At 41.9% G+C, this 21,056-nt stretch overlaps 1 protein-coding gene across 3 annotated transcripts in view; it reads right to left on the bottom strand.

Moving 5' to 3' along the window:
- Positions 1–13,917, bottom strand: part of MAMDC2 (MAM domain containing 2) — a 65,248-nt gene extending 51,331 nt beyond the window's left edge. The window contains exons 1-2 of one of the 3 annotated variants that reach the window (XM_085212821.1): positions 13,848–13,917; positions 12,320–12,433 (exon numbers count right to left, since the gene is read on the bottom strand). In XM_085212821.1, the coding sequence (XP_085068947.1) occupies positions 12,320–12,433; positions 13,848–13,902 (169 nt within the window). In that variant the 5' untranslated portion in view covers positions 13,903–13,917. Of the gene's footprint in view, positions 1–12,319; positions 12,434–12,549; positions 12,749–13,847 lie in introns of those variants that run through there. The other 2 variants (XM_085212820.1, XM_085212822.1) reach the window with 2 other exon arrangements.
- Between the last annotated feature and the right edge of the window lie 7,139 nt (positions 13,918–21,056).

The following is a 21,056-nucleotide window of genomic DNA, read 5'->3' as shown; positions in this document are numbered from 1 at the left end:
TACAGAAGACAGAAGGGTGATACAGGAGAAGCAGCATGTCTTCACCAAGGGCAAGACCTGCCTGACCAACCTAGCTGCCTTCTAAGATGATGTAACTCTATCAGTGGACAAGGGAAGAATCACTGATGTCATACTTCAATAAGGTCTTTAACATTGTACCCCACAACACCCTTCTCTACAAACTGTAAAGATATTATATCATCATAGAATTGTTAAGATTGGAAAAGACCTCTGAGATTACCAAGTCCAACTCCAACCCATCCCACAGGTCCCATGAGCCATATCCCTTACTGCCACATCTCCATGGTTCTGGATGAAGAAGTGGCTGCAGAACCCAGAGTGGCAGTCAATGGTTTGATATCTGGATGGAGATCTCCTGAGGATTGGCTTGAAAAACAAGGCCATGTTCAGAGTATCAAGGACATGATAACTTTGTAAGGGAATTTGAGTAAACAACTAGTTGCAAGTTTTGCTGTAGGAGGAAGCCGGTACAGGAGGTAGGCGTAGCGGGGAACTTCGCCTTGTCACGGTTACAGGTTGATGGGCATGAGTAATATGCCATGAGAAGGTGACAAGTGTACTTTAAGGTTATATATTCTGATGTTCTACCATTAAATGTTGGACTTAGCTGCTAACTCGTATCGAGTCGTCTCTTAGATCCCACAATCCCACTCCCGCAGAGATCAGTGAAGAATGGTGTCCCTTAGAGGTCAGTGCTAGGACCTGTAACTCTTTAGTATCTACATCAGTGACACCAACAGAGGGGTCCAGCGCACCTTCAGCAATTTTGCAGATGACATCACGCTGCATGGTGTGGTCAACATGCCTGAGGGATAGAATGCCATTCAGACAGACTAGATAGCGTGAGCAGCAGTCAAGGTGAACCTCATAACATTCAACAAAACTAAATGCAAGGTCTTACCTTGCGTTGAGGCCAGACCTGCTAAATACAATCTGGGGGTACGGGTGGATGGCAAGCTGGACATAAGTCAGCAACGTGCCTTCACAGTCCAGAAAGCAAAACATATCCTCAGCTGTACCAAAAGATGCATAACCAGCAGGAGGTGATTACTCTACTCCGCACTGGTGAGGCCTCACCTGGATTACTATGTCCAGATGTAGAGTCATTCAAAAGTTCCTTCCAACAATAAGGATTCTGTGATTCTACGATTCATAACATTTTATATAAGATTACAAGAACATTTTCAGGCTGATTCTTCTACAACTCTGCACAACCTTGATACACAAAATGAACAAATAAGATATTTTTACTAGCAAAAATGCTTCTTAGACATCTGTGGTCACCCTTCCATGTAAGCATTTTTTTCTGCACTCAGTACAGATCTTGACCCACACTCCATAATTTATTGTAGAAATAGACAGTTATTCTTCCACTTCCCTCAGAAAAACAAACTGGCAAACAGCTGGCTCTCCTTTTTCAGGATAATTACCTATGCAGAGCAATAAGCTCAATGACCACAAAGTGGCTTAGACTGCCTGTCAGCAGTTTCATTCATTGCCTACACATAAAAATTCATGCTCTGTATGTACCCTGAAATTGCTAGAAAGAAACCTCAGTTCAAATCCTTTAAATCTTTCATTTTCTGTAAAATTGAAGACATTTCTAGCTATTTTCAGCACGTGATATTGCAGGTTTATAAAAATATTTAGGCAACTTCAACAATAAGGTCCACATCCATCCTCTGTATAACAGAAGCTGAAAATATTACAGAATCACAGAATCACAGGGATTGAAAGAGACCTCAAGAGATCACCAAATCCCACACCCCTGCTAAAGCAAGCACCCTAAAATAGGTTGCACGGGTAGGCATCCAGACAGGTCTTCAATCTCTCCATGGAAGGAGACTCCACAACCTTTCTGTGCAACCTGTTCCAGTGCTCTGTCATTCTTAAAGAAGTAAAGACATTCTTCCACACGTAAGTTTTAGGTCATTCCTCTTTGTCCTATCACTACAGACTATTAAGAAGAGCCTGGCTTCATCCATTTGCCACCCACCTCCCTGTAGATTATTTATAAACATTAACCCGATCCCCCCTCAGTCTTCTTTTACTGAGGCTGAACAGATCCAGATCACTCAACCTTTCCTCATAAGGGAGATGCTCCAGGCCCTTTATCATCTTTGTGGCCTTCTGCTGGACTCTGTTTTTTTGAACTGGGAAGCCCAGAGCTGGACATAGTAGTCTAAATGTGGCCTCACCAGGGCAGAGTAAAGGGGAGGATCATCTCCCTCATCCTGCTGGCCATGCTCGTTTTAATGCACCCCAGGATACCATTGGCCTTCTTGGCCACAAGGGCACACTGCTGGTTCATGGTCAATTTGTCGTCTACCAGGACCCCCAGGTCCTCCTCCATAAAACTCATCTCCCGCAGATCATCCCCTAACTTGTACTGATGCATGCAGTTATTCCTCCCAAGGCGCAAAACTCTACACTTGCTCTTGTTAAACCTCATCAGATTCCTCCCTGCCCAACTCTCCAGTATGTCCAGGTCTTGTTGAATGGTAGCACTGCCTTCCAGCGTGTCAGTCACTCCTCCCAGCTTTATACCATCAACAAACTTGCTGAGATTGGTCTCTACGCTTTCATCCAGGTCATGGATGAAGATGCTGAATCAGATCCAGCACTCACTTCTGAGTAACACCACTAGTTACAAGCCTCCAACCAGACTCTGCACCACTGATGACAACTCTCTCAGCTCTGCTTGTCAGCCAATCTTAGTCCACCTCAACACCCAGTTATCTACACTTTCTAAGTTTTATAACAAGGATGTTGTGGGAGACGGTGTCAAACACCTTGTCAAAGTCGAGGTACACAACATCCACTGCTTTCCCCCCATCTACCTAGGCAGTGATTACATCATAGAAGGCTAACAGGTTGGTCAAGCATGATTTCCCCTTGGTTAATCCATGCTGACTACTTCTGATAACCTTCTTCTCTTTCAGACTGCTTGGAGAGGGTATCCAGAACAAGTTGTTCCATCATCTCTACAGGGACGGAGATGAGGCTACTGGCCTGTACCAGATCTCCTTGCCCTTTTTGAAGACTGGAGTTACATTGGCTATATATATTTCTATTAATAAATTCCTATTAATGGAAAACAAAACAGCACAAAGCTGGACTGATCTCCTAACCTCAGGCCCTATCCTTTCCATCAGTCAGCCACAGTAGCTGTCATTTCAGGCACAAAGCTTCAGTGTTTGTCTGATGCAGCTTCAGATCCTGTAGCCTTTTACACAGACTTGGGGCATAGTCATCTTGCCAGTTCATGCAAAGTGTGGTCTCTCTGGAGAAGTTGTACAAATGCAACCAACACATACAATTCCATGATAACTCAAAGCTAGCCCAAGATATATCCATGTGAGCTGAAGTCTTATATAGAGTGACTGCTACAGATTCATCGCTAGATTTTCATGTCTATGTGCACCGTTGGCACATGTGAAGCTCCAATCCATTTTCCAGTAAATGTGGCTTATGGTGCTGCATTAGCAGTATAAGTTGTTTCATCCTAGAATTAAAAACTTTGTTACCGAAAGAGAATCAGTTTTCCTCTGAAGTAGCACCTCAGCATCTTGTTTGATTGATCTACTTTAACCTCCACCACCTGTCCCAAACACCCTTTGCATTCACACAGTTGCTTGTTTTTCTGGAGGGGTTGTTCAAATTCTTGTGGTAAATTACTTATTTTCAGACATCTACAAGATAAATAAAGTCCAGCCTGCTGTGAGTAGTCACAGGTACGTTCAGACAAGAATTTTGTAACAGCTGTCCTCTCTGTCTTCCACAGCTCTGTGTAAAATGCACTAAAATAGTTTGTTGATTCTGTAAGTACTGAATCACTAGCAGCTGTAAGTGAAAATACACTTCTGAAGACATTTCTACCCTGCGGACGAGGAGGAATGCTTTGAAACTCATCTCTCATTAAGTGATTCACCGATAATAACTTAGAATTTGTTTGTTCTCCAGTGCAAATTGAAAGCCAAGACTTATCAGAATTCTCATGCACAGCCAGCTGCTGATGGAGCCCTCCATGAATGTGAAGTGCACTTGGCCATCTTTTTGCACAAGCTGAGCAAAAAGTGAGCTAATCACCATAATTAAGACATAATCTAATATAAATGTCTACTCAGAAGCCCAGAACAGGAAGTTATACTTGGGCAAGCACAATGTCAGATGTTCGACTCATGTCAACAAGGCAAGGGTGAGGCTGGGACAAAGCTGAATCCTACATAGTAGGATATGTAGTATTATTAAGCTGTTGATAGTCTTAACAAGAAAATTGTGAAACAAAAGCAAGCTAACTCAAACACAAGGGACACAGCTGAGCAATAAAATGTATTGCACAGGAGCCGCGGCATCAGAGGCAAAGGAGAAATAAGTACAAGACACTCACAGTGTACCAAAAGGTTTAATTTTTTTTTGTCCTTTGGACTGCCTGCTGAGGAGAGTTGTTACTCAAAATGCAATTTTTTTTTATTTTATTTTATTTTTTTTTGACAGAAAGACAAGTATTTCAATTATGAGCTCAAGGTAAAACAGACCATGTGCTCACTCTCATGCCTTTTCCACTCTGCATTGGGGTACTCATTGCACAAATGCTCAGGGTACATTTAGGGGAGACCCAAAGCAATTAACTCACGTAGAAGGGAGGATTTAACAGCTGTAAGCTTTGCCAATGAGCTACCACGTGGTATGCTAGCTTGGTTCTGCTGTGATCAGGTACAAGGTTGTCCAAATCTCTCTATAGTACCCCCTACTTTTCTTCCAATTACACAGTTATCATGAATACATATGAACACTTGTCTCATCCTGTGATTCTGTGATCTGAGGGTTCTATGAAGCCAGCAACACTGTATTACTTTTATAGAGATGTTTTGAAATTTTATACTGTTCGATATACAGGAAAGTACTGCCAGTAGATGTGAAGAAAACAGAGACTACTGATATGCCAATATATCTGCTAAAAGGTTTATAACTGAGCAAGAGAAAGTACATATCAGATGCTGTGTTTGCTGAATGGCAAGATACAGGATCATTACTTATTACCTGTTTCATTACTCCACATATAACACTATTGATGTGGCATTCAAGATGACAAAGCTCAGATTAAAAGAAGTCAGCTTTAAGTCAAATGGCACAGCTGGACAAGCCATATCTATATAAGAGGTTCTGTACATTGCTGCCCTTGTTCCTGACTTATTTGTTGTCCTGGGATAGCATTCTGCCGCTTGAAATTATGTTCCACTTTAAAACCATTTTAAACTATGCTAAATATGATAAGTACAACAAGTAACATGATAAGTATGTTCCAAAAGGCAAACTTTCATTTCCTGCCACTATCATTAGTGATGTTAGAACAAGTTGGAGATCACAACATAAGACTGAACATGTACAATTTATGGCATCTGATGATATGCATCCCAAGGTCTTGAAGGAACTGGCTGAGGTGGTTGCCAAGCCACTCTCAATAATATTTGAAGAGTCTGTCAGGCAAAGTCCCCAGTGACTGGAAAAAGGGAAATATCACTCCCATTTTTAAGAAAGGAGAAAGGAAGACCAAGGTAACTACAAGTCAGTGAGCCTCACATTAGTACCTGGGAAGATCATGGAACAGAGCCTCCTGTAATATATATGAAGGCACATACAAGACCAGGAGGGGATCCAAAATAGCTGGCATGGATTCAGCAAGAGCAGATCAAGGTGGTGGCCTTTTATGATGGAGTGATGGCACTGATGGACAAAGGAAGGGCAACTGATGTCATCTACTTGGATTTGTGCAAGGCCTTTGGCATAGTTCCACCCCACATCCTTATCACTAGACTGGAGAGATTTCAAGGCTAGACTCTTCCATGAATGAAGAATTGGCTGGATGGTCACAGTCAGAGAGCTGTAGTCAACATCTCTAGGTCTAGGTGGAGGCCAGTGCTGAGTGGTGTCCCCAGGTGTTTGTCCTGCGACCAATCCTTTCAACATCTCATCCACAATTCAGACAGTGGCACAGAATGTACTTTTTGGAAGTTTGTTGATGACACTAAACTGAGTGATGTAGTTGGTACAAGAGAAGGAAGAGATACATCCAGAGGCACATGGGAAAGCTGGAGAAGTTGACCTGTGGTAACCTAAGGAGATTCAACAAGGCCAAGTGCAAAGTGTCACACTTAAGTTTGGACAATCCCAGAGATGAATAGATTAGTAGAAGAACTCAAGGAGAGAAGCCTTACAGAGAAGGACTTGGGAGTCCTGACGGACAGAAGCTGGAGGTAAGCCAGCAGTGTGTGCTTACAGACTGTAAGGCCAACTGCATCCTGGGCTGCATCAGAAGAGGGGTGGCCAGCATGGAGAGAGAAGTGAATGTCCCTCTCTGTTCTGCCCTTGTAAGACCCCATCAGGGTATTGAGTCCAAGCATGGGGCCTCAAGAACAAAAAAGACGTGGAGCTGTTGAAGGAGTTCCAGAGAAGAGCCACAAAGATCCTTCTCTGACACTGCAGCACCTCTCTTAGAAAGAAAGGATGAGGGAGCTGAGGTAGTCTAGGAAAGGCTCTGGGGAGATCTCACTGATTCTTTCCAGTACTCAAAGGGAGCTTATAAACAGGAAGGAGACCAATATTTTATACAGTCTGATAGCAGTAAGACATGGGGGAATGATTTTAAACTAAAAGAGGGAAGATTTATACTTAGGAGGATATTAGGAGGAATCGTTCACTCAAGAGAGTGGTCAGGCACTGGAACAGGCTGCCCAGAGACACTATGGGTGTCCCATCCATGGGGGCATTCAAGGCCGGATTGCAAGGGGCCATGGGCAGCCTGATGTGGTGGATGACAAACCTGCCCACAGCGGGGGTTTGGAGCTTAATGGTATTTAAGGTCCCTTCTAATCCAAGCTATTCTATAATTCAGTGATCCAATGATGCTAAAAGATTCAATGTTGTTTGTTTATCTGCTTATCATAAACCATTATCTAACTGATGTCCATTTAGAGTAAATCACAAAATAGAGTCTTGGACTAGTCCAGCAAAGTATGAACACAGTTTATGGAGAAGAAAATCAGGCAATTGTAAAATACACTGTGATTTACTACATCACTTTTCTGAATGAAAACTATTTTCTTTTAGTCATGGGACTTCTTTCACTGCAGAAGAGAAAGCTTTCCTCTAAAACTCTGAAGTGCACATTACTGAGAATATATCCATTGAGACATGAGATACTAAGTTACACGAAGCCCCAGAATTTTAGAAGGAAAGCAACACACAGAATTGTGCACATAAGAGCCAGATGCGTTACAGCTGCATCAACTAGCAGTTATAGCTTCAACATTTCAGTGGCACATAACCCATTCTCCAAGGATTGGTCTGAAAGTAATGCCTCCTATTTTATTGTGTTTGCCCATGACAAGGTGGGGTGAGGTGAATGTTGGTGATAAGTCAGCAGAAGTTGAACTTTCCCAGCAATATTCCATTATATTTTGTTGATGTGTGACAGATGGATGACAGCAGAAGGGCAGTCTGACAGAACGGTGTTGTACATGGAATGTCTATGGAGCAAAGGTGTGGCACTAAATTCCTCCATGTGGAAAAAATGGTACCCACTGACATTCATTGACACTTGCTGAACATTTATGGAGACCGAACAATGGATGTGAGCACAGTGAGGTGGTGCATGGTGTGTTTGAGCAGTGGCAACAGCAATGTGGAAGACGAGCCATGTTCCAGATGGTCATGCACAGCCATCACACCACTAAATGAAGAATGTATCAATCAGCCCATCTGTGCAAATTGCAGATTTGTGCAGATTACAACCAGGGAACTGCACAAAGCTGAACATTAGATCAGCCTTAATGTGCTGAAAATGAGGGTAGCAACGCTGAAATATCACAAAGTTTCCATCAATTGGGTTGCACAAATGCTCACACAGGAAGAGAAAACATTATATGCGAGTTTATCAGGACCTGCTGAACCAATATGAAATTGAAGGTGACGGCTTCCTGCACTGCATCAGTGGTGGTGATGAGACATGGTGTCACCACTATGAAGTAGAGTCAAAACAGCAGTCCATGGAGTGGTGATATCTGAAATGTCCATCAAAGTAAAGGTTCAAGACATAGTCTTCAGCAGGTAAAATGATGTGCATTGTCCTTCAGGATAGGAAAAGAGTGATCCTTCTGGATTTCCTGCTACCTGAATAAGCCATCAGCTCTGACTGCTACATCATAGCACTGACTGAGCTGAAGGCACAAATCTCCAGAGTCAGGCCAGAGAAGAGGAACTTTTCTCTCGCAACACAGTAACACCAAGGTACATACCAGTTTGAAGACCACAGATTACATTGCCAGTCTTGGCTAGACTATCCTACCACACACATCACATAGTCCAGATTTGGTACCTCCTGACTTCCACTTGTTTGGGCCAGTGAAAGATGGACTAAATGGACAACATTTTCTGAGCAACAACGCCATAACTGCAGCTGTAAAACAGTGATTTTCTGCTGGTGCAGATTTTTATGAGCACAGCATGCAGGCTCTTGTTCATTGCTGGTGAAAATGTATAGCTCATGGTGGTGTCCACGTTGAAAAATAGTATTTTGTAGCTAAGAATTTATCAAATGCTGTTAGTGTATCTGTTGTAGTTCCCATGGAAATAAATTTGAGGCATTACTTTCAGTGACCAATATAGGTTGACACTGAATGCTGTTTGACAACAGTCTGGAGAGGAGGAAAGGTGATAGAGACAATCTACTGATACTGCTATTAAATTATCTCCATGTTCACTGCTGCTGGCAGTGCATGGGCACGTTTGACAAAGATCAGCTGCTTTTCAGAGCACATTGCTAAGATAAAAGAACACTAATCCCTATAGTTTGCAGGAGTAATAAACACATTTCTTATCTAATGCTTAAATCCAAGCAAACAGATGCAGCACAAACTTCACTGGGGGAAATTTGAGTTGACAGTCCAAATTCACATTACTTCTTGCTTTATTAAAATGGTATCCATTAAAATGACAAGAGATTGAGAATAAAACATACCCACAAACACAGGCACACAAAATGCTGTGCAGCTATTCTTGGCAAAAAATGTAAACAAATTTTCCAGAGTCACAAAAACAGGTATGCCATAGTTATTGTGTCTAATGAAACTTATTTACAATATTGTTGTGAGCAGGATGTTCTTACAGTCAGGTTATGGAGTGTGCTGGACTCCACACAGGGCTGAGAAAGCAAAAAAGGCAAAAATCCAACCCTGCAGAATGACTGCGACTGACTGAAGACTGTGTTTCTTACTCTCACTTCAGGTCAGTCTACCATTCAGGGTAACTGCCTATTACATGCAGTATCTTCCTTGCTTTAGCGTATAAAGAAAGTAAGTTATCTTCTGCTTAGCTAAGAAGGTCATTATATTTACAAAGGACACGAGCCTCCTGAAATAATATTTGATCTGCTTCAACAAAACCTCAAGATTATTCAATGAGATCTCATCATATGAAGTTTTACACTATCTATAAAAATTAACTATGTCTTTCATTCACAACACATCTCTAATGCTGACACAGAAGTACATTCCTGTAGAAACTGGCATCTGCAAAGCTATATCCCAAAATAACTGGGCATGAACTCATGCTAAATTTACCCACTAATGTTAGTGCTGAATAACACAGTATTTCAGATCCTCAGCTGTCTTAAAGTACCACAGTAGTGATGAATACATATCGCTTTTCTAAGTTTCTCATCAGTTGTCTTACAACGTATCTGGACTTTTTTTTTTTTTCTTTTTTTTTTTTTTTTACACAGATATCCTTTTCAGAGGCCTCATGAATGCAGGAATATTCATCCTAGAATGGGAGCAATGCCTATACCTCTGAATCTAGAGTAGAACACTGACATGTTGGCTTACCTGTACTAAAAAGGCACTTGAAGCCTGCAGAGTTGCTTACTCTGTCCATTGTACACACAAATTCATCTGTTGCACTCTTGAGCAAATCAGAACAGCTACCCATATTAGTATTGTTTTCTTTTGGTTGTCTTTTTGCACTCAGACTAAAATGTTCTAAAACCTCAGGCAATTACAGGGATCAAAACATAAGCCAAAAAAAAAAAAAAAAAGAAAATCAAAATCTTTCAATTATGAAAGTATAAACACACAATATATCTCTTTTTGTAGTACTACCAGAACACTAAAAAGAAGCCAGAGATATTTTTAAGAAGCAGCTGAGCCTTAGAAATCTATCAGTTAAAGTGAGAATGCACAGCTGTAAACAGAAGTAAAATTCAACCTCATACTTCCTATCTGCATCTGGCCCTTCAGAAGATACTGGCTTCCTTGGCAACAGGGCAGAAAACTTTCAAGTATGGAGTGGAAATTTCTGGACAGAGTCTCAGTTATATTTACATCATCTTGACAGTTTGGCACAAGACCACACTACCAAGAGATTTATAAGACAAAATAACTTACACTGCAAGTCAGATACAACTATATCCCAAATAACATTTTAAAATAATAACAAATTTTGAAGTAGTGCATGCAGACATAGAATAATTCAAGCTAAGCTGCCACTCTCATTCTTAATTTCCTCTGTTATAAGAGCAAACTACCATATGTACACACACTGACCTGCACATCCCGGAGTCTGGTACTACCACCAGAAGCAGTTTTACTGAGTAAAAGAGCATCTACAGAAGATGGATTTGCCACACATACCATGTAGATTTGGATTAAATACTGTCAACTAGATGTAGCTTCACAATTCTGTGAATGCACTTCCAAAGAGGCTTTTAACCTGTATGCAAAGTTTATGGAATGACTTACTCTGACTAAACTACAGACTGCAGAAAAAAAAAAAAAAAAAAAAAAAAGGCTTATAATGGAAATGCTGACAGAACAACACTGATTGAGAGTGTTGGTATACTACATGCCCTCCGAGTTTAGTTACATATCTCTGAAAAATCAAGATCTACAACAACAGAAGCTAATCAGCACTATTAGCCGCTGGCATGCAAAAAGCAAACTACAGCTAAAACACTGTTCTGCAGGGCCAAAGAATACCAACTGCTGCTGATTCAAATCTGATTAAACTTCCCTGTTTCTGGAAGCACTGTGGCATGGATGGGCACAATGCTTTTCTCGCCCACTTCTGCAGATGTAACTCACAGCGTCTCACAGTTCCTGGATAGTGAATCAGTGCTCCTGCCATGTGCTGCCCATAAATCACAGAGGGGAAGTGCTGCTCCCCAGCCTGGCAGCCTGCTACAGGGGACAGCAAGGAGTGCAAATGGTCACTAGATTTTCATTAGTATCTTCAAAAAAACAGGAGAATCTATGCATCTTTAAATAAATTAGAAGAATAAAACATTTTTACAAGAAATCACTACATTCTCCCAGCCTGCTCTAACTTAGTACCCTGGGCATTCACAAACCCTAACGATTAATTAATTGAAAATTAATTGTTATGGTGGCTTACTTCGCTTCATTAAAAACATTATAAGCTTCATAATAAGCTGGGTGACAGGTGGAATTGCACCTTCCTGTTTTTAACGGTGCACTGATGAGGAATGATGAAGGCTCTCTGCCTCTTTTGTATCCACACTCGAGTTGCTATTCTTGATGACTGCTTTGGAGCTTAGATGCTTCTGAAGCTCACAGTCCCTTTCATCACATGAACACAACTTTCACTGTCTGAATTACATTACGGCCACAATGCAATAGAAAATAATAATAGCCTTAAAATGCCAACATATAACTACATTGTATTTATATTTGTTTTTCTTCCGTTCGCATTCACTCTAACACTAAAACTTGGCAGATGGGAGATACAGTTGCAGGGAACTTCCATATCGTCACTGAATTTTGTTCCTTTGAATGTCAGTCTGAATAACGTGTGATACAGCTTATCAGATACAAACACCTATGTTTCCATCTGAATTGTAGGCATCACAAAACAGAAATACTTAGCTGAATATACCATGAAGATACTGTTCACAGACAATCTCCTACACTGAAAACACATCAACTTCTCAAGTTGGATCCAGAATATTGTTAGGGAAAAAGCAATTCTGCTTAGCAGGAATTTGACAGATGAGTACCTTTCTAAGAAAAGCATATATTCCCTACAGCAGATCTACCCAAAGGAAAATGAAAGCAATACGGAGGAGGTTTCTGGGGCATCCTGCAGAAAGAAACCTGCGTGGAGGAACCTGTGCGGGGAAAGGTACACAGCACCGACGGACACCGGTGTGAGGTGACACAGCGCGAGGCCGGGGCTCCGGGGGAGGTTCGGCTGCTCCGCACGCCCGGGCTCGCAGCGCCCTTACCTTCGCCGTGCAGCGCCCAGGGCAGATGCGCGTAGTCCCACTCGTAGCCGCAGGCGCTGTCCTCAAAGGCGCAGGACCCAGGCGAGAGCGGCGCTGCCCGGGCCAGCCGGAGAGCTGCGGGGACAAACCGAACCCGGTCACGGCCACGGCCCCGCCGGGGTGCGCGGGGACCGCGGGCTGAGTGCCGCCGCCGCCGCCCGGACGGCGCCTCCCCCGCGGCCCCCGCTTACCGTGGAGGGCGAGCAGGCAGAGCCGCAGCATCTTCCGCGCCGGGCAGCCGGGGCTGGCGGCGGCGGCGGGGCGGGCGAGCGAGAGAGAAGGAGGGAGCGCGGGGGCGCGGCCGCGCCGAGCCCGGGGCTACAGCGGGGGCAGAGCGCGGCCCCGCGCACCCCGGCGGGGCGCGGGGAGGGAACCTCGGCAGCGGGAGGGGTGGGGAGGGGCGGGGGAAGCGAATACAGCCGGCCCAGGGGCGCGGCCGCGTGGGGCAACCTGTTGCGGGCGGTCGTGAGAGCGGTGGGGTTGTGCCTTGCGGCCCGCGCCCTCGACCTTGCCAAGCCCACCAGTCGCCTGTCCGATATCACGGGAACAATGGAGCGCATTGCCCCCACTTTCTCCCCCAGATCCCATCCTGTGGCAGCCCCGTGCAGCATAGGCTGAGGGCCCTGCGCTCCTGTTCAGAGTGCTTGCACTCATTCCCTCTCACTTGTTTCAGCAGTTGTTGTGCAACACAATTTCCCACCCAGGAAAACTCTGCTGTCCAAGGTAAATTCATCACGCGTACTTTTTCCACAGCCTATAAAATATTATATAAATATTATATATATATGTATATAATAAAATATATAAATATATAATAAAAATTTACTTCTGGTGAAAATGGGTTTTCTAAGTACAATGACTGGCTTCACTATTAGGCCATCCTGAGAGGCTCTGGCAGAGGAGGACCAGAAGCAGCCACACAGAGCTACCTCCAGCCCTTGTGAGAGACATGCTGCCTGCACTGCAGCCTGCACAGGCCATTTCAACTACTCAGCCTTTATTTTTGTTGCTGTTGGCAAATTCAGGCATGCATCACAAGCCTTAAAAGGTTTCTAGCAAAATCACTTGTGGCCAGTGAAAGTATCTCTTGCACCCAGTGAATTTGTAAATTCCTAAATCACTGTTACATAACCCATTAATACACTTGAATCCCATGTGGTATCTAGAACCTTTCACCTTGAGTTGACACAACACCACATCCTGGCAGTCGTACTGACAGCCTTGGTGAAACTATGCACAATTCCTCCAGCCTCGTACAGCTCGTGCCTTGTTTGTGCTGAGATTAGGCTGTGATATGGCACCTCTGTAACACACCACATACAGCTGTTCATTCAGCACTGCCTTAGAGCCAAAGATCCACCTGGACTCTCCCAGATTCTTCAAGTCATAACCCCCTGCCCACATCCCAGGCTGAGGCAGTGCATGTGCAGACCCGAGCATCCACATCAGAACTGCATTTTCTGCATTTCTTACAGGAGCAACAACCCACCTGCAGCCTGAGGCAGACATGTCCACAAATGGCTTCTGAATGTCCACCAGCACATTCTCTGATTTTCCAGGGACAGCTGCCAGGCCTCTCTGGAAGCAAACAAAGAAATCAGTGGCAAAACTGCTACAGGCTTCTTCCAGAATGCTTCTTCTCAAGCTTCCCCATTTTAGAAGTTAGCTCAATTAATGTAGGTATATAATAAGTCCAGTGGTCTTTACCAGCACAGGTATCCTTGTCTTTGGGTTTGTTTGGATGTTGTTATTTACTTTTTTTCAATTTATTTACTGCCATGTCAGTATGGTCAGTATGACTTGCCAGTCTCTCCTTGTTACTACTTCCAGGAAATATAAGCAGCTCAGAAGAGAGATCTCCGATAGTTTTGCTTTGAGCTCTGGCGAACCAGAGAACAGAATCTTAGAATCATTAACATTGGAAAAGACCACTAGGATCATCGAGTTCAACCATCAACCCACCACCACCGTGCCTATTAAACCACATTCCTCAGTTACACATCTATACATTTCTTGAAAACCTCCAGGGACAGTGACCCCACCACTTTCCCAGGCAGCCTGTGCCATTGGAACACCACACTCTCCAAGAAGAAATTTTTCTTAATACCCACCCTGAACACCCACCCTAGAGCAATTCCAAGCCATTACTTCTCATCCAATCAAAAGCTTCCCCTTGTGAAGGCTTTCAAAAGCTTTCCTCTTTTGTCTGAGTTCCCCCTTTAAGAAGCTTGCTGTCTTGATGAGATGCAGGATCTGGTCATTTTTAACTCAAGCTATGCCTTGCTTTCACCACAGTCAAAATTTTTATATTTTCAGCTGTATTTTTATACATCACAGTCTCTTTGAACATTTTATTGCAGAGTGCTCTGCATCAAACTGCAGGCAAAAACTAGTCTTTTCTCAGGGACTTGACTAATCCCAAAATGCAAAATTGGCCCTTCAGACACAAGATTATCATAAACTTGATGGGTTTTTAATCTCACTTTGCATTCTGCTTAAAAATCTAACATTCTTGCTATTCAATTTCTTTACTGTGTGCAGAACATCATAATCTCTTAGACACACTGAGTGTTTAAGAACCAGTGTCTTCAGAATTGTCCACTTTTTTTTCTTTTTAAGAGCTCTGTTCCTCATACAGGATTCTTAAGCTTGTTTTCAGGGCATTCCCTCTTTCCTATGACTTCTACCTTCTCCTACCCCTATTCCTTAGTTGAATTTATTCCTGATATCTTAGACCAAAGTTCGTACTAGGATGCAAAAAATCCTTATTCTGTGACTGCCTTTTGTAAACTAGACTGTTTGAGAAAGGAGTATGGGCTGAGGTAGGCCTGAAGCTGCCAGCTTTGGCTTCTTATTAGCTCCTAAGAGTTGAATGGTGCCCGTATAGCATCTTATCCAGCTTTTGCAGCTGTCACTCTTCCTGTTCTGCCTTGCCATTTCCATTGTAATTTGAGCAAAGCCCCCATAAATGCTCAAACTTAAAGGCAAGGCTAAAACAAAACCAAACAACAACAACAAAACAAAATGTAGCACCTTCCAGCCTTTCCCAGCTGGCTTATCATCAGAATTAATGCTATAAGACTATGGCTGCTTGATCAGAAATATGGCAAATCCAAAAAGAAAACTGTTAAGCAAATTTATTTTTCTCTTTTAACAGAATTATTATGTTTCTTTAGGCTTTTTAGATTTTTACTCTGCTATAGCTTCCAGTTGCACTTGAGCATGCTTCACATGAGATTACCAAAGCATTTTCCTAACAGTGAAGGAAAAAAAAAATATATATATGCCATTAGGTTTCATTGTAATACAGCAACAAATTCAAATCAACTCTTTAGTGATGTTTGCAGGAACTTCCTGCTAGAAATAAGGGAGCAGAACAAAAATGTCTTGCTTCTTCCTAAAATTATTTTGCTTACATTTTTCTTCCTTCGTTCCAGTACTATTGCTGCAAGTTTCCTGTAATACCAATTGGTCAGCTGAGAGGGAGTGTGTCTTTTCCTTCAGTCACAGCTGCTCTGAGTGGTACACCAATATCAGTCCCTGAACTCTGACCAGGGCACAACTCCTTTCCCACCTCTTCATCAGCTCTCATCTCTCCTGCTGCTAGACATAAGCTGAAAGTGAAATGTTTTCACTCTTAAAGCCTTTCACAGTCTCCTTCTCCCAGACTGGCTTTTCCTCAACACAGACATCAGCTTCTGCCCACTTTGGACCTCTCACATCTAAGAAGCTCTCAGCAATCACCCACATGGTTTATTTTTTGTTCTTCGGTTTGTTCTTAAAGTATGATTGTTGTTTCTGGGTGGTTGTTTTGCTTGTTTTATTTTCTACGTGACCTACAAAAGATTGACAAGGAAATGAGTGTCCCGAGGCCAGCATAAGTCGTGCAGGGTTGTTTCAATATATTTACCACCTCTCTGGTTCTGCTTATACACAATCCCTGTCCTGAGGCAAAAAAAAAAAAAAAAAAAAAAAAAAAAAAAAAAAAAAAATTTGGGAGAGAAGATTTTTTCTTCTATTTTTGCACAGGGCGCAGTTTAATAGAGGTACTGATCTTTGACTATGGTTCATAATTGCTATGGTAACACACAAACAAAAAGGAATAACAACGAAATCAGGATCACTTCAGTTGTTACATTGCAAATACTGAAATTCTACATTATCACTTGTGGTGTACAAAAATTTTCCAAGTACAGACTTCCATTTTAATAGCAATCTGTTGCCTTCTCTGTAAGAAGACTTTAGCTGGGATGTATCTAGTCAAAGCCATACACACTTCAGATTTATGTTCCTCTCCTGGTCCAAACTCTCATAGCTGAAATCTTCAGAGACACAAATAATCTCATTTCAGGAGATATCAGCTGTGAAGTGTTTTGGACAGATGGCTGGCTAATACCTCTACCTAATCTTTTAGAATAAATGGATTTATTCTTGATTCAAAGAGAGACAAACATGAGCAAGACAAATTTTTCTGAAGCCAGATATGTGCACCTGACATAAATCAGTTACAATACCAAAGCAGCTGATTAGCTGAATGACTCCCATCTGAAAAACACAGATTTTTTTTTACATAGGATATAAACATCCAGAATCAAGTATTGTGGATGATGCACCATAATTCTTAAGAGCTCATGTACCAAATTAACAACTGATAGTGTTGACTCACCAATATCTGCACTCACCAAGAAGAGCTCCTCGACTGACTTCACTACTGGTCTTGTAGATGGTGCTATCTTAACAGGAGTGGCAGAGTGACACAAGAAGAGCTGTTTTTATATTAATTATTGATTATTAATTGGGCAAGTCCAGTCTGCTGCATCCTCTCAGGAGCCTGGGAAGTAATAAGAGAGGTATGTAACGGCCATGATGTGTGTAGATGGGATGAAAGTTATGAAGGGCAAAGGGAGAAGTTGCATAGAAATGTAAATAGAGATTAATATTGGGAATGCAAACAGATATACAGTGGATACCAATTGTGGGAAGAGGCTTGAGAAAAAAATGTAAAAAAAATGAGAGCATGGTTAGGTCAGATGCTTTTGGGGATGATTTTAAAATTAGATTTACAGATTCTTTTAGAGGAATTGGAGGAAGACAATAGAGAATTGCTGGAAATCTAGGTAAGCCAAATTGTAACAGACAAAACAAACTGAGTAAAAATCCAGGCAAGGGTCTCAAGACAGTCAATTTTAAAATAACATTAAAATTCCTGAAACTGATATAAACCTTCAGAGTAGGCTAGTGGACTTCTTCTTACAAGAAATATGCAGATGAGAACAGAATATTTTCTCTACGAATGAGTTCATAAAAGCAGTTAGCATCCTATTAACTGAGATTTCTGAAGTTCCTGTCCTCTCCTGCTGCTAACTAGATTGTCCTCCTCATGTTATGCAGGAGCATAACTGCGTGTATGTTAACCAGCATTCGTCACAAGTGAGAACAAATGTCAGTGCTGTTAGTCATTACATTTGGGGTTTTGAGGTGAACAGAACTGCTCTACAAATGGCTGTTCAATTCCATCTGCACTTCCCCAGTTCATTCCCAACCAGCCAGCAAATGCACAGGCAAGTCACATTTGTGTTTATTGTCTTTTGAGACAAGAGAGTGCAGAAATCCAGGATAAAGCAGAAGGCCAATCACATCTGTCGGTAAACCTGATTATTAAGTGAGCTTAATAATCAAGACAAATTTGATGAACAGGCCTCAATCTGCCTTATCTTAATTTGACTTTGACTTTTTACTTCCAGATTCACAGCAGAGAAGCAGAAGTTCTGAGCTTCTCCATATTTTCAGCACTCCAAGCTACAGATATTCTCCAGGGCTTGTTTTGAAATCCTGGAAAATATACTTCATAAAAAGGTCTCACTGCATGCCCGGGCACATCCAGACTTTCCACTTGTTCTCAGACATTGGACACCAGCGCTGTTCTGAGTTGGAAAGGGTGTTGGGACAGGACAAGGAAATGAAGTTTTGTATCACAGTTCAGTGTTCACATTTTAGTCTCCTCACATACATATGTTAATGTTATTAATATGCCTCGTAGGCTTAATGGTGCTATAACTGTGTATGGCACTTCACTAGTCAAAGCAAGCCAACGCCTGCCATATACTTCATTTTAAATTTATCTCCAGTATAAAAAATACCAGTATTTTGAGCTGAGGTTCCCTAATCTGATTATTCAACCACAATTAAACCGTATAACTATGATTTGATGTACCTGCAACGTCTTGTGCCTATTGTCTCCAGTACTTCACAACTCAAGTTGCCTCCATTCTGCCTTGCAGGCTGGTTTCTCAGGCTGCTGCGTTCTCCATTCTCTGGAATTATCTCATGCTGTGGGGATATTTCTATTGATTTTCACTAGGCTTCTCACAGACTAAGGTACAAGTCTACTCTGTGTTTCTTAGAACGTGGCCACAGGAGACATTAACACAGTTGTGCCCAGTTCAGTGTTGATATCTGTCTTATTGCAGCCCTTGTGTACAGTACACAGATTGTTCCCAGGGACTCAGTCATGGTTAGACCCTATGGGCTGAACTATGTCATGAATCAAGCAGAAAATGATTACAGTCCTGCTTCTCTATGAAGATACTAAACTACAAAGATACAGCAAAGTGATTAAGGACTCCTCTTTTGTGTTGCTAAGGAGAAGACTGGAAAATGTCCTGATGGTTTTATTTCATTTTTTTTTCTGGCTGCTATCATGTTGCTCTGTCAGTAGCAAAGTGCAACTGGTAAACTGAAGGAGTGAGGGAAGCTTCTACCACTGCCATCTATAGCATGAGCCACACATGCACATTAGCACAGCAGACACATCTGTGAGCTTTTTAGAGTAGCTTAGAGAAGAATATTTTTTTCCTTCTGTTGAGCTGGTAATGTGGAAAGTTTTGGAGGGCTCTGCTCTGAGCAGCCTTACAACTTTATATTAACAAATTACATGATTGTAGCACATTGTCCCCACATATTTTGTCTTCATTCGGGATAGCTACTCTTCCCTGTTGCTTCCAGTGTTAATACTCTAAAAATCTCATGCAGAGACCAAGAGCAAAAGGAACAGTCAAGAATGACATCTGCATGTGAAGTTATTAAACAAACTAAATCCCAGTGATTTGTTTCTGTTCGTAAAAACTCTGCTGGCACCAGCAAACTGCAACTTCCTCTGTGGAAAAACCACACAGATGCTGAAGAAATAAACTGAGCATAAAAGCTCAGTTTTACAGCTAATTACTGTTTTATAACAGCTGTAAGGTCTGATTTACATATGTTTTTTAAAATAGAGGGATGACTGGACTGTAAGATACCTAAACATTGGCTCTGAGCCTTGTTAATGGCCTGCTAGCCTATCCAGTTGTTGAAGGATGAAGGCATTGGTCATTACTTTCAACTGCCAGTTCTATCCTTTTCAGTCACAGAGTGCCAGCCACTGTTACATAAATGGTCAGGTGGAGGAGTATGAAGACGATACCCATGCTTGATCTGTCCCAGAGAATCCCTTCTCTATCCTCATGCCATTAGACTTGTGACCCACTCGCTAAGAAAAGGAAAATAGTAGGTTCCTTATGTCTTGCAGAGCAGGACATAAGGAAGGCAAAGTGAGATGGACAACTTTATGCTTATGGTGACAGTAGATAATCCCGCTGAAAAATATTCTTTCCACATGCACACATTTAAAGGAGTTTCCTCACTTAAATCCAGGCTACGTTATCTGTAGGCAGAAGATAAAACAAAAGACTTGGCCTCACAAAGCAAAGAGAAGGCCTTTTGTGGAGGGACTCCCTAGCTGCTCTACTAAAGATAACCAATCATGAAATGAACTTTGAGAGAAGGAGAAGATACTATTATTCCATATTCCATATTAAAAGATATTTCGGTTCTGGACAGAACCAGAGTATAACATTAAAAATAATCGATTCATCAGATTCATGGACTCAGACTCAAACTTGATGAGGCTTGATTGAAAAGAGCATGTGGTCCAGGCTGCATCATTCCCTTCAGGCCCAACAGATCTTGTTATCACCCTGCTCTAAACCTGACTTCTCCGTTATGGAATTTAGAAATGTTAGTTTGAGCTGCATTGTGATTCTACATGCTGATTAAGCTATTTCAAAATTTATTGGTATGTACAGTGGAAATCCTACTACCATAAACCCATAAAGTAGCCTGACTTCCTCAAAATAAAAAATGTTTTTCCATACAAAACATCATTAGCAGTCTCATTGTCTGTTATTGCTTCCATTTATTTGTTGGTTTGTTTCTGGGTTGTTGGCTTTTTTTGGTTGGTTGGTTTTTTGTACAAATGCTTGGACACTGTTAGACAACACTTGGTCACTGTTAGGGAGAAGAGCTCCCTATTCTAGGGGCCAGGGAAGTGAATAACTTTGAGGTAAGCATATGGATTTTTACTAACTTTAAGAGAGGAGCATGAAGAATGGAAGATCTATTGGGATTTCCAAAGATGATACTGGGAATAAGGGAATCAACAGAAATCATATTCTTAAAATCTTCCTTCCAGTGCAGTATCCATTCACTTCAGTGAAAATTTCTCTGAGATAGGATTTGATATGTATTGTTGTTCTATGTGTAACTCCAAGCATATATTTTAAAGTGGCTTTGCTTTCAGACAAATGATTGAAAGTCATACATTGACTGATACTTAATTCACAGAATCACAGAATGACAGAATTTTAGAGTTGGAAGGAAT

This window comes from Meleagris gallopavo, chromosome Z (assembly GCF_905368555.1).
Source record: "Meleagris gallopavo chromosome Z, MGAL_WU_HG_1.1, whole genome shotgun sequence".
Taxonomy (NCBI): Eukaryota; Metazoa; Chordata; class Aves; order Galliformes; family Phasianidae; genus Meleagris; species Meleagris gallopavo.
This window is presented reverse-complemented; position numbering and strand designations above follow the sequence as displayed.